General features: G+C 37.8%; 2 protein-coding genes across 3 annotated transcripts in view; one reads left to right on the top strand and one right to left on the bottom strand.

Moving 5' to 3' along the window:
* LOC134752155 (protein krasavietz) overlaps positions 1-9,429 on the bottom strand; it is a 28,201-nt gene extending 18,772 nt beyond the window's left edge. The window contains exons 1-2 of one of the 2 annotated variants that reach the window (XM_063688109.1): positions 9,144-9,429; positions 8,741-8,812 (exon numbers count right to left, since the gene is read on the bottom strand). In XM_063688109.1, coding sequence (XP_063544179.1) covers positions 8,741-8,801 — 61 coding nt within the window. In that variant the 5' untranslated portion in view covers positions 8,802-8,812; positions 9,144-9,429. Of the gene's footprint in view, positions 1-3,155; positions 3,162-8,740; positions 8,813-9,143 lie in introns of those variants that run through there. The other variant, XM_063688026.1, reaches the window with a different exon arrangement.
* A 373-nt stretch (positions 9,430-9,802) lies between these two features.
* On the top strand, positions 9,803-13,365 carry LOC134752461 (large ribosomal subunit protein mL45). The gene is made up of 4 exons (XM_063688182.1): positions 9,803-9,955; positions 10,039-10,282; positions 11,983-12,371; positions 13,055-13,365. Exons 1-4 carry the CDS (start codon positions 9,932-9,934, stop codon positions 13,334-13,336), a joined length of 939 nt encoding a protein of 312 aa, XP_063544252.1. The 5' UTR covers positions 9,803-9,931; the 3' UTR covers positions 13,337-13,365.
* The last annotated feature ends 1,165 nt before the right edge of the window (positions 13,366-14,530 follow it).

The raw sequence follows: 14,530 nt of genomic DNA, 5'->3' as shown, positions 1-14,530 counted from the left end.
TGGCAATAAATGTTTTCTTATTCTTATTCTTATTATAACAGCATTCTGGCATAACATTTTATTTGAAATTTGTTCAGATATTTTTGAGCACCTCGGCAGCTCCGATATATCTGATGGCGACTGTACAATGTAAATAAAACTCCAATGTGTTCTCAGTTCCCTTGACTTAATTGCAATGTCAATTACCCACACACAGCCGCTGACACACATTCGTCACGTCACTATCAAGGGAGTGACACACATTCGACGCGTTCGCTATCGATACGGTGCAGTATCTCCAATCCAATGCGTGCGTGTGATAACACTTACTTTCTAATTAGCCTGTTTTCACGCAGTGTTAATGATCGATGTGATGCTTGACTGCTATGCAGTTTGGCAGATAAGTAGCAACAATTACTGTACCTCTTTTTTTTAATAATAAATAAATTGAAAGTGGTATATCTATTGATTATATCAGCACGTGTCTCTCTCCATGCCTAGTCTTGTGGTAAACTTGGGTACTATTACTTATCATACGCGCTGTATAAGTTATCTACAATAGTAAATCAAGATAAGGTACGTATACCGTGGATACCTAGCTGTATCAATTCTTCTATTGCAATTTGAAATAAACAGCTAATAAGATATTGTGCTAATGTCAAGGTAAAATTATCAACAATAAATAATAATGGGCAGGAAGGAAGTAAATATTAACAGACAGGAAAATATAACCTAAATAATAAAAAATTACAATTACAGTACATATGGTGCTAATTTCTCGCACTAGTGCGTCAAATAGCACTTTTCGTGCATATGTCGAAAGTTTAAAGGGCCATGTGTACTGTAAAACGTTGCACGATCGCAACTCGTGTCGATTTAAAACACTCCCTGCGGTCGTGTTTTAATTTATCGCCACTCGTTTGGAATTTCCTCTTTTCCGCACTTGTATCGTAAATAACTATTCTGACATCCTGTTTATGTAGGTATTACGATACATCTCTTTTGGAATAAGTTTTTATTTCTTTTTTTTATTGTCTACCTTATCTAAATATACAAAACTTATGAAAGTTATGAACATAAAACCTAAGCCGTCATCTTAGTTTTTGAAACAAATTTCTAACATTTGTAATTCAGGAATTCAGCGGATACCTATTTATCCCACAGCTGAGCAATGACCTCTCATGTATTAACTCATTGTTTTGCAAATCAGACTGTCAGCCTGTCAGTTAGAACAAAAAGTTGACAGCTCCGAACCGAACAACTGACAGGCTGATATCGTCCGGCGGACCGGTAATCGTAGGCCCCTTTTACAGCAGTTTTGTTAAACGCTAGTGTTTTTTCAACGTTTAAGCATACTGGGCAACTTTTACTAAGGGGGTAGTTTCAACACCAACCATATAAAACAAAGTCCGTCTGTATGCTTGCGATAAACTCAAAAACGACTGAACAGATTTTCATATATGCATCAATAGTGATAGTGATTCTTGAGGAAGGTTTTAGGTGCAGGGGCGTATTTGCCCTAGGGCCAAGGGGACCATTGCGGCAAAACAGGTTTTTTTTTCCTTATATGAGACTGTTTTCTGTAAGCTGTATCTTTTACTGAAGTGTGCCAATAAACAGTATTCTATCTATCTACATTATCATCACTTACTTGCGCGGCGAATCTAACTGGCCCGCGAAGCCAAATCTTTAAAATATGCCTCTGTTTTGGTATAATTGTTAAGCCTGTTAAGGTTTTGTGTAAGTTGGTTGAAATATGTTTGCTAATGGTGTCGGAAAAACGCATCCTACCCGTGCGAAGCCGGGACGGGTCGCTAGTACTATATGAAATGTCGACGAATCCTAGAGGGCAGCCAATCTTTTGCGATTTTAGGATGGTGTGACCCACAATTCACCTCGCAGTTCCGCTAAACGTGGAAAAACAGCCTATATAATAAGGTGACATCAGCATTCGGTGTAACGGTCAAATAACGGTCCCACGACTCGACCCGCTTGTCAAACTTACTGTAATCATCGCTTCATATCCAATGAGAAAATGCTCGTTCCATTCCATTTACAACTTTATTACAAAAGTGTAAGGTTTAAGATGTGGTGGTAAGTCATATGCGAGTTAATAATGAGTCGATTCCAGCGATAATGTGCATTCTTTATACGGAATGTAAACGTTTAAACTATGCTTTTATAGCGGGGATACTAAAACGACAGTCAGATTTATTAATTTATCGCATAAATTTGTTTCATAATTTATCAATTAGACTGTCGTTTTAGTACTATTGGGCAATCGCACTATCATCTTTGCATCTGGGATATACCTAAACCACAATTTAGCAGTTTGAAATAAGAATTCCTGGTTTTATGAGATGCTGTTGCGATGAATGCTATAATAGGAAATTAAGGGTCAACCTGAAGGTTATATAGCATAATTTCTAAAATCAAATATCCTAAGTACGAAATTCCTAAAGACAGAACGAACATTGAAAATCAAAATGTCCAATGTACGAAATTCCTAAAGAAGCGTGTCAAATTGCGAAATTTCTAACGACATTTGTGCCATTTTCAACCAAAAGGGTACTTATTGTCGCTTGTCAGTAAGGCGCTATTTCCATATAGCTTCAATTCGAAATCAACCTTATCAACAAGCGACAATGTGGTACCTTTTAGTTGAACACGTCACATTTTTTGTCCTACGTTTAGCTGACATTTCCTTCAAAATTTAAATAGACGGTCTGGCCGGTTTGCCCTTCGGGCACCTGAAGCTACCTTAAGAAATTATGCTACATAACCAACCTGAATTTATTACAAAGGAAAATGTTAGTTCGGATTTCATGCAAATGTTATACATATGGATTTAAACTGTGGAGCGGGCCGCGGTGATGCGACAAAGAGTCGCGCCACAAAGACGACCCGCGCGTTACTGTCGCACATTTCGACACCGAGCAGCGCAGTACACGCGGCCCGGCTCTAATTAGTGCACATTTATTACAGATTGACAGACAGTATTTGACAGAGTCATGTACTGTCCGCGCGCCAATTCCGTGCATTCGGAGGTCGAGGAAGTGGGAGGATGTGCGTGGCGCACGTACCTTCAAAATGACACTACTGTCATGACGCCCAACATTCCTAACATTCCTCAGCCGTGCACGGAATTCGCGCGCGGACAGTAGATTTTTCATGTAGCAGCAAGAAGCTACTGATTAAGGTGTACATCTGGAGTATAGCCTTCATGGAAGTAAAACGTGGATAATGAGCATATGTAATGTAGGCGAATAAAAAGGCATTAGTTGGAGAGACTGGATAACGAATGAGGTGCTAAGGACGCGGAAAAATGATTGAACACTTAATACGACACGACCACTTCTTTAAACTCTGGAGGGGCGGATAGGAAGCAAGCGGGGTAGAGGTAAACCCAGACGCAGCTTTTTAGAGCAAGTGAAAGAAAAAGTAGGGGTCGTTTTGTATCAAAAAGTCAAAGAGCTCGCGCAAGATAGGCAAAGCTGGAAGATACTCCACCGACAAGAGAATTACTCTTAAGTTAATTATGATAATGACAGAGTCCACACACGACTGTAATATATATTTTTGGTATCCTACGATATCGCTCGGTATATTTCGTCTATCACCATTGTGAGAGAGACGCACCTAAGAGATTGTGAGAGGGCTAAGTCTTTAGGTGCTAGACTTAGCGATACTCTAAGATATCTGTTGGTATCTGCTGGTATATTATCGCTCCGTCTGTGACGAGCTTTACATTAGCTAGCCCAGAACTAAGACTTTTAAGAAATATAAATAGGGTTGTAATTTCCAATGGGGATGGCAACTGTTAAAGGTTTTTACAGATAGCGCCAGCATAGGTTTCACCCGTTTCTAGTTTTGCCCAAGCCATAAATATGCTGGCAAATCTCTCATAATAAATCTGACGTGGATAGAAAATGGATTACAGAATACTCAACGTATTGTTTCACAAATCCATCGCGTCTTTCGTAAGTAACCTAACCTTGATTTTAGTCTATATTAAGCTTTAATTGACGTAATTCACGTGTCAATATGTCCTACGTTACAATTAATTGTAATACAATCAATACGTTGACGTCAGTTTGAACTTACATCACGCGTACGTATGTCCCAATTATGCCGGCTAGATTCTCATATATGTGCATAATCTGGTCTCAATTGGTACTGCCACGTTCCAACAATGCAATAATAACTTAATGGCGTACCAGCAATCTAGAGCAGTGAATATGAGTCATTTTAAATGGATTTCCTTTACAAAAACAATACTAAGTGACCAGCAAGTGGTATTGGTACTACACTACCCTTATGAGATTTTTAGGAACCTAACTTTATTGTTATTACTAGCTTTTGCCCGCGACTTCGTCTGCGTGGACTTAGTAACCCCAGCTAGAGTAAGAATAGCGCCTGGAGAAAGTCTTATAGCATTCAATTTGAGCATAATATGCACACAAATATTAGGCAACTCATTTATTATCTCAATTCCACCATGATTCCACCCCGCTTTTCACCCTCTTAAGGGATGATTTTCGGGATAAAAACTATCGTATGTCCTTCCCCGGGACTCAAACTATCTCTACGCCAAAGTTCAACTAAATCGGTTGAGCGGTTTAAGCGTGAAGAGGTAACACATAGACAGACAGACAGACTTTCGCATTTATAATATTAGTATGGATTTTAGCTTCAAATATGTAAATGGTACAACAAACGGTACGAAAAGGAAAGGCATTCATGCTGTTTTCAACATTAATAACAGGTAAATGTGAGTAAAATGAATGACACACCTACTTGTCCATAAGTGTGTCGCTAATCTGCTCACTGTATACGACTGTACATAATCGCGCATGTTAAATTGGCCATACTGAACTGAACTGAGATAATCTGTATGTTGATAACAAAATTCTTATTTTAAGATTAACGATTTCAAGACATGATAAAGATTTTTGAGGTATTTATTCTAAAATAAGACTGTTGACTAATTTACTGGTTATTAGATAATTCCAAGTTAAGTTAAGAGACAAGTGAATTGGTATAAACATTGGTGTTCTGATGACGCTCCTCGGTACGGAGTGGAACATGTCGAGCGTTTTCGACTTAAAACACGTGAGTGACCCGTTATTAATATATTTAATATGTCTATGTCTCACGGAAGTTTTGTTATTAAAATTGGTGTTCAAAGTCCAAGTTGGCATAAATTTACACAACTATATCCTAAGGCCATATCTAATTTATCTATGTTCCCAATTCCGTAAATTTATATATTTAAAATACAATTTGGTACATTTAGAATATTGTTACTCGACAGTAGAATACTAAAATGTATAAAATTTATATATTTTAAGAAGCCTCATCTTCTTAAAGTAGCAGTATCTAGAAAACGACGTATTCCGTCTTTGATGATTATAAATTTCACCGACTGGCTAGTTATGAGTGATGACTAACCAAATTTTGCCAAATTAAGTTAAATTCCACTTCATAGTTTGGAAAACCCATATTATGAAATGTTTAACTAAATTGCAAATATACCTACATACATTTTAGTATTCTACTGTCGAGTAACAATATTCTAAATGTACCAAATATCATATTTCTGCTGATTTTAATGTCAAGTACCTACAAAAAGAAGGAAATTTTTAGTCATTAATATAAGAAATCGTAGAATGTATTGGATATATTCCACAACTCTTCTCTTTCTGCACAGACTATTTGTATGTATTTATGAAATGTGACGTTCTCAATCAAAAGGTACCACATTGTTGTTTAACATAAGGACGAAAATTACTTGTATCTTTATACGAGAAACCAATCACAGCATCCTTATGGCAAGCGACAATGTGGTAACATTTGCTTGAAAACAACACAAATAATGTTTTTAATACAGTCACCATCAGATATATCGAAGCGCCCGAGGTGTTTACAATATCTGAACACGCACTCTAACGCCTTGACTACAGACGCGTGTTCAGATATTTGTGAGAGCCTTGACCGCTCAGATATATCTGATGGCGGCTGTACATGTTAATGCTAGCTATAACTTGGTAAAAATTCAAATTACTTATCAAAAAGCATTAAGCCCGGTTCACATTTCTGATGTGTCGTGACGCATATCGGTTTCATACATTTAATATGGTTGCGTTCACATTTGTCTGACGCACGCTGCGACAAATTTGAACCGGGCTTTAACCAAACAGATTCTTAGGTCACCCGTTGACCACGAACGCTGTAAAGAGTTCGAAACGTCAGGATGTATTATAAATTCAATATACGCGATATAATCCGTTTTCATAGTTTTATTTCATGAGTAACTATCGCGGTAACCGAAGACAATATTAGATTCTTAGTGATAATTTCCTAAACAGACCCAATAAATAAACAAGTTGTCAAACAAACAAATTAACGAGATGACATCCTTGAACATCATTGCTTGTTCACAAGTGCCAGAGAAACTCAATGCCACGGCTGTTAGTAACCAGATTCTTAGTGATAATATCCTAAACAGACCCAATAAATAAACAACAAGTTGTCAAACAAACAAATTAACGAGATGACATCCTTGTACATCATTGCTTGTTCACAAGTGCCAGAGAAACTCAATGCCACGGCTGTTAGTAACCAGATTCTTAGTGATAATATCCTAAACAGACCCAATAAATAAACAACAAGTTGTCAAACAAACAAATTAACGAGATGACATCCTTGTACATCATTGCTTGTTCACAAGTGCCAGAGAAACTCAATGCCACGGCTGTTAGTAACCAGATTCTTAGTGATAATATCCTAAACAGACCCAATAAATAAACAACAAGTTGTCAAACAAACAAATTAACGAGATGACATCCTTGTACATCATTGCTTGTTCACAAGTGCCAGAGAAACTCAATGCCACGGCTGTTAGTAACCAGATTCTTAGTGATAATATCCTAAACAGACCCAATAAATAAACAACAAGTTGTCAAACAAACAAATTAACGAGATGACATCCTTGTACATCATTGCTTGTTCACAAGTGCCAGAGAAACTCAATGCCACGGCTGTTAGTAACCAGATTCTTAGTGATAATATCCTAAACAGACCCAATAAATAAACAACAAGTTGTCAAACAAACAAATTAACGAGATGACATCCTTGTACATCATTGCTTGTTCACAAGTGCCAGAGAAACTCAATGTCACGGCTGTTAGTGTCAACAAGTGTTATGTAACGTTGTGAAGCTATAAACTATCTATTAGATGACACTATTTTTTATATCATAGTAGAAAGGAAGTATTGAGATGATTTAAAATTATTCAGTTTCTATCCTTTCATAATATTGTCTTCGGTTACCACTATAGTTACTAATGAAATAAAACTATGAAAACAGATTGTATCGCGTATATTGAATTTATATATCCCGACGTTTCGAACCCTTTACAGCTTTCGTGGTCGTGGTTGTATCCTTTCATTCGAGTATGATATAGTTTCTTATTATAGGTATATAGATGATATCTATCTATCTATTAAGCCCTTTTATTCTGAGTTAGAGCATGTCTCTAGTGTGCCGCTTGGCAATGGCCGCCATTTAGATGATAAGCAACTCAAAATAAAAAGACACTGAAAATTCACAAAATAGTGAAGTTTGCTGCCCTGCTGTGAGAAAATATCTACATCGCAAAATATTATTCCTAATTTCTGTTCATTTACTCTTCCGGGAATACTGAATACCACTTAAGATAACAATTTAAAATAAAATTTACAATGTGTTAAATTTTATAAAAACCAGGCCAGTAGTTTAGCCATAAAGGAAGTTGTTCCGAGTAGAGTTGTGCCGTTCCCGGTAACATTACCCATTTAGTATGGGGAATGTTACCGAGCGAGAAATTTCCCCATACAAAATGGGGAATGTTACCGGGAACGGCACAACTCTAGTTCCGAGTGATAATCCATTAAATGTCTAATAAAAACGAGTTGAATTTCCACAATATCTTGTTAATAATACCTATAGCATGTATTTTAGGCCTATTTTCAAACAGGCAAACAAATAATAATGATTATATCGCGATATTATCGCCATTATTCGGGAGAGCACATGTGCCTGACGAATCCAGACTGGTTTTGTTGAAGTACCCTCATATTTCAAGACACTACAATAATGTAATTTTCCTTCTTTCAGCCTCAACATAAGGAGGAACTCAGTTTCTTCCTTATTTTAAGTTATCATTTTTAAGTAATACAAGCATTGAGTCGTGTTATTTGAACAAGTAAAGTATCACAATGAATCATTTGGTTGTGCAGTTTTTATAATAAGAGTGTGATAATTGAGTCTTTGTTGCAGAATAATGACAATGAAAACACAGTGAAATTCTTAAGCAATTATTGATAGTAAACTGAAATAAATGTCATATACTAAGAAAAAGTGACCAAGGTGCCTGTGCCATTCGGCCACCTGGCCACAGCGGTAGTCTGCCGTGATAGCAGAGGATGCTGGTTCGATTCCAGCCTGGGGACTGGAGGCCTTGGTCACTTTTTCTTAGTATATGACATTTATTTCAGTTTATAATTTATATAGTAATGTTTTTGTTTCTTCTTGAAAAAAAAAATATTTTCTGAAAATAATTTAATTTGTTCTAATACTTATTGATAGTTTAATGTTTTAGGATAAAAATCATAATTTGATCAAGTACTAGAACTTCTAGATACTCAATTTTTAATGACATCATTATCAATCAATAATTGCCATTTTTGGGAGAAAATTAAGAAAAAGTTCAAAACTCACCTCTTTTTCTGGTCTTGATCCGTTGACCCGATAATACTGGTTTTTCTACCTTCTGACTCATACAATTTATTGCTGAAACAGAAACACACGTGGCAATTAGTGGTGCGAGGGAAAGGCAGCGGGCTCGCGGCCGAGGGGTCATCGTCCGCCGTGCCACACAATTCAGAAATCTCACTCATAATTTACATCCCTGACACCCCAGCGCTCATGGCGGAGCCCCTCGCGCTCTACTTACTACTCTGAACACGGAAACTGCCAAGAAATCACACAACGATCCACGACGCCTTTGACGCCAGTTACGCGACCCGATATCACTCAGCCCTTATGACTCGGCGAAAGTCTCGTGATACACCCCAATCGAACAAAGCACGGAGTAGATAGTTATGTATGCACTGATACTTACGTAGTGACAGGTTATGTAGGAGCCTTCTACTCCTTTTGCGAGTTGTCTCGGACTGCGCCTGTTCAGAAAAGAAAGAAACGCTGCGACGGGCTCTATTCCCTAGAGCGGTAGAGACAACGTGTATGGAGGCGCCGGATATCCGCTAATATTCTGCTGTGATCGATTCAAATCTGCGCGATACAAAATTTGACCAACGACCTAAATATAATGCTCTACTAGAGTGTACAACGTTTTCGTTTCAAAAAATATAATTCTACACGCGAAGAGTAGAAAATAAAGTTTGCAAAAGATAGTTCTACCACGATCGTACGTTTACGTGGAACAAATTAAAAGAAACCACAAGTCACAGTATATAAGCCCAATCTAAGACTAATATGTATTATCTTATTTTACAAGACCACACAGCAAATTTGATTGAATTTGTAACAGTAAATTACAAAAACATGTATGAACGGAAAATATTTGACTAAAAATGGCAGAACCAACAAAATACCATAAACAGGCTATAGACCTGAAGTTTGTTTTAAAGCTGAGATGACACGCTAACATTTTTTCTTAACTCGTTGGATCGTGTCAATCAGGCGTACGAAATACGAATTGCGTTTTGATACAACTGGACATATATCAAAAAATATAAATAACCAAACGCTGAAATGACAGTTCTCTTCTCTCATCCAGAGCTGATTTTTAGGTTATAGAAATAAATAAAATTTGTAATTTCTCTTTCTGCTGTTTAGTTCAAGTAAAAGTAATTAAATTAATGAGCATACGTTTCATTTCAATATAAGATGGCGCAGTGCGTACTGTCCAAAGTAAGTCGCGCTATCATCATTATTTATTTACACTCAATTGTTCACCCTCTTCCCAAATACTTACATAAAATTAAACATTCCAGTTGGGCAGCCTACGATTAGTCCCTGCCGCGGTCCTGACGCAAACCTCGCGCACGACAACAAGCAAGCACTGGAACCCTAAGTTCAAGAAGCTCCGCCGCGAGAAATACCTGAAGGTGGAACTGCCGGATTACAATGAGGACACGAACGCGCTGCCCAAGGAGAAGCTGCGACAGAAGATGAAGGAACGCGGGTTGATGCCGCCGCGCCCGTGGATCGAGCGCCCGTTTTACATCTCAGCTACAGGTACCTTTTAATCCTCCGAGTAGTATGTAGCTAGCTTGTGATTGAATACATCAGGTTTAAAATTTGATTATATGTCGAAAAGTAATCATTAATAAACTTTTTATAGGCCAACAACTTTAAAAAGTTTATTACTTTAGTGCATGGGTCAAAATGGGTCCTCAGTAATGCGGTTTATTTTTCCCTCCATGCTGGATTTTTGGATTTGTATCAGGGATGTTGCGTTGCGGATGCCGATTTTTTGACAACCGCGGATGCGGATTTTTAAAGGCTCACATCCGCGGATCCGGATGCGGATCCGCGGATGTGGCACATAAAAAATTTCAAATATTACACTTATTTTAAAAAAAACGTAACTTAGTATTTGAACAAGAATATAGGTATGAAATAAAACTATGAAAACGGATTATATCGCGTATATTGAATTTATAATACATCCCGACGTTTCTAACCCTTTACAGCGTTCGTGGTCAACGGGTCACGCTGTAAAGGGTTCGAAACGTTGGGATGTATTTCACACGGGTTTCAGAAGTATAAAACGAGGGTCAATTTCATGCTTTAAAATATGATACTCAATGATTCGATATTAATCTCAGTGCAACTCGCTCGCTCATATATTTGCGTGAGAGAGACACTAAGATTAGATAATATCAAATCGAGATATTTTTAAAAAATCTAAATAACTTAATGTCACCTTAAGACATCCTTAAGACGACAATGTAAGAAGTATGTAAGTCTCGCCTACACATCTGTATGTGTTATAAGTTTATCTCTATTGCACCTCGAGCAATACGTAAAATATAGGGGTCTTGCTTGCACAGTTGTGTTAACTGTATTCGGTTATCCCTGTTGCTCGTTGTGCACATATTATTTTTTATTATTATTATTTGTAATGCAGGCAGGCAGTTTAAACAACTGATAATGCCTGTATCCAGAGTCATAAAGCAAGTTCTCAGTGTTGAGTAGAATTTGCTTTGTGCTTATCTAATTTATTCTTAAACTCATTGACACTTTGGGCCGCTACTACATCCCCTGGGAGTTTGTTCCAAGCGTTGACCACTCTGTTGCTAAAGAAGTGTCTATGAGGATTATTGTAGGACCTGTGAGACACCAGCTTATACTGATGACCTCTCAGACGGTTGTGTTACGTTGACGTGTGTACTATTGCGTTCTAGCATCTTATGGAAATCTTTAAGGTCGTAGTGTTGGGTTAGTATTTTGTATGTCTCAATCAGATCTCCGCGTTCTCTGCGCTCCTTCAAGGTTGTGAGCTTTAAGAATTGTAGTCTTTCTTCATAGGACATGTTTTTGAGTTTCTTCGGTATCTTGGTGAAACTACGTTGAACTTTCTCCAACATCTCAATATCCTTGATAAAATAAGGGCTCCATACTTGAAATGCGTACTCCAATATAGGCCTAACATAGGTTTTGTGAATTTTGAGCATCATATCCGGCGTCAGATTCCCAAAAGCTTTTCTTATGAGGTAGATAAGGCTCTTTGCTTTCTTCACATATACATTATAACGGTGTGTAGTATTTGCAAATGTGTGGGTGCTGGACCAGATTTTAGTTTTGTCAACTATTAACGTCACATATCTACCCCTTTTTACCTACATCTATGCTAGGCACCTAGTTTGTTGGTAAATTAATCTATGGTCCATACAGCAAACATTTCCATCCCTTAAACTTACTATATTTTTCAGGCGGTGCCTTCGAGCCCTACGTGCCCCCAGAAGGCGACGGCAAGGCCTCCCTCGCGTCCACAACCCGCGTCAAACAGGCCGCTGAACTCCTCGAGAAAAAATCCAAATCCATGATGGCCATCCGCAAAATAAAGTCGTTCGAAGAAGATTTCGACTCCAAAATCTTCTGTCAACAAGCACAAGATATGTATATCAAAGCGCACGAAGCTTTAGCTAATAATGATAAAAGGGCGTTACAGATATATGTTACCGAGAAGGCTTATGGGGAGTTCAGGCATAATTCCCACTTGAAGACGATTCGGTGGAAGTTTATTCAGTCTTTGGAGCAACCGAGAGTGTGCCATGCGAGGTGTACGGATGTTGTTAGCAAGGAGAATATATTTGGACAGGTAATTTTGATTTCTTACTTTTTTTTATACCACGTCGGTGGCATAAAAGCATACGGCCTGATGGTAAGCAGTCAGCATATGGACGCCTGTAACACCAGAGATATTACATGCGCGTTATATAAATGCGCGTCAAATTGTACTGGTAACCTTGGTAACTCCAGGTTTAACCGGTTAACCCCTGGTTAGTGGAATGGTGCAAGTGCACTTATAGAGTTAGACCAAGCTAACTCTACAGCGAATTTGATAGCACAGTGTGGAAGTGTCGTTATATTACTTATATTTTTTATTATTAACGTCAAATGTCTATTAAATTTTTGCGTTTACAATAACACTTCCACGCTATGTGCTATCCAATTCGCAGCAGAGTTAGCTTGGTCTAACTCTAGCTGTTAGTACTATAGAGTAGAGTACTAACAGCTAGAGTTACCACCATCTACTTGCTGTAAAAATTGTGGCTCCAATATTTGGCACATTTGTATTTAGAGTTTTTTGTCTATGTTTTTTGTGTATGATTCCAATGTTATAGTTTGTCAAGGGACTGTCTCATTTCGGGCGTAGACATAGAGTCATTCTGTCTTTGTCTTGCACTGGTGCTGGCGCCCAGAAGAAGGGGATGTGTGTAGTTTTTTTTGTTCTTATTTACAGACAAGATTTGCTTGACCAACTATAATTATCTTTTCCAGGTTACAGTCCGCTTCCACACTCAACAACAACTCGCCGTGTACGACCGGTTCGGTCGTCTGTTACACGGCAGCGAGATCCTCGCCAAGGACGTGCTTGAGTACATCGTGTTCGAGAAGCACCTCTCCAACATGTATGGGACCTGGAGGATTCACCACAAGATTATTCCAGATTGGACACCGCCTAAAGAACCTTCGAAACTTACTAGGGTTTTGGAGGAGGAAATTGTGTCTTTGCCGGCGGAAACCAATGAGAGCGAGACGGCGGTTTTAGCTAATAAGTGATTTATATTCAATAAATAGTTGTTAGATTACTTTGTTTTTTTTTTCATGGCCAGTAACGGCAGTAACCTAGAAAAAGTTATTTGTCTATGGTTAAAAAACGCTGGTAAAAAGGCGCGAAAAGTGACTAAGTTAAGATATGATTAGCATTTATTAAAATATGCGAGTTTCTTGTCTATGGCTTGAAAAACGCGGAAAAATGGCGCTAAATTTATTTAAAATGTGATTACACTTATAATTGCTTGATATTGTCAAAATGTATCGTTTTAGGTACAAATGATATTTTGATATTAGTCGATTTGATTTTCCACCTTAAATTAGGTCGATGTTTTAATAATACTGCCTAATTATATGATGTTTGTAGTTTTCGACTTTATAATTATTGCAATAAGGCAGAAAATCAAATGTTTCCTCTGCTAATCAAAAACTGAAGTCCAGTTAGAGTTACACCTAAGCTAGCCAAGCTAAGTTGGCAGCAATTTTGATAGAGTCAGACCAAGAAGTCTGCAACGATTTTGATAACACACGCAGTGCAAGTGTTATTTTAAACGTCAAACTTCTATGTAATTATGACGTACAAATAACACTTGCACTGCGTATGCTATCAAATCGTTGCAGACTACTTTGTTTAACTCTAGCACAGTATGCTAGTGTTATTATAAACCTCAAATATCTATGAAATGACGACGTTTAAAATAACACTTGCACCATGAATCTAGTAGTGTTCGGAAAGAGTCGTGGAATGTATTGGGCCCCATACATTCTTTCCGCACAGACTATAACTGGATCGGTTATGAGGGGTAGGGGGAATGAATGAATGTTTATTTGTATCAAACAAGCGTATATATACAGGTGTTTCATTGTTTTTTTCGACGATCCTTGTCCTTGTTGGTTGTGTGTTGATCCTTGGAAATGACGAAACGGGATAGTCTTATGTATCTTTCAGTAGGAGTAGCAGAGTAAGCGCTGTTATTGTTTGTCCTTGTTCCTCCTTGTCCTTGTGATGTGTATTGCGCGCGATCCTAGTACGCCCGCGCCTGTCTTAGACGAGGGCCAAAGGCGATATAATTTGCGCCCCAGAAAAAAGGTAGATTATAAATAAGATTTATAAGCTTTAGTTAGTTAAAAACATATGTATCAATTTAGTTATATACTTACATTTAGTATTCAATACTTATGTTACCTACTCATTTAGTT

Source organism: Cydia strobilella, chromosome 1, assembly GCF_947568885.1.
Source record: "Cydia strobilella chromosome 1, ilCydStro3.1, whole genome shotgun sequence".
Taxonomy (NCBI): Eukaryota; Metazoa; Arthropoda; class Insecta; order Lepidoptera; family Tortricidae; genus Cydia; species Cydia strobilella.
Note: the sequence above shows the minus strand (reverse complement) of the source record. Positions and strands in the feature narration are given on the sequence as shown.

What these genes read in the sequence shown, in the direction of transcription:
- LOC134752461 (XM_063688182.1), top strand. Translation starts at nt 9,932, where the DNA reads ATGGCGCAGTGCGTACTGTCCAAA. An exon ending in CGCAGTGCGTACTGTCCAAA is followed by an intron (nt 9,956 to 10,038) that starts GTAAGTCGCGCT and finishes TAAACATTCCAG; the next exon opens with TTGGGCAGCCTACGATTAGT. An exon ending in GTTTTACATCTCAGCTACAG is followed by an intron (nt 10,283 to 11,982) that starts GTACCTTTTAAT and finishes TATATTTTTCAG; the next exon opens with GCGGTGCCTTCGAGCCCTAC.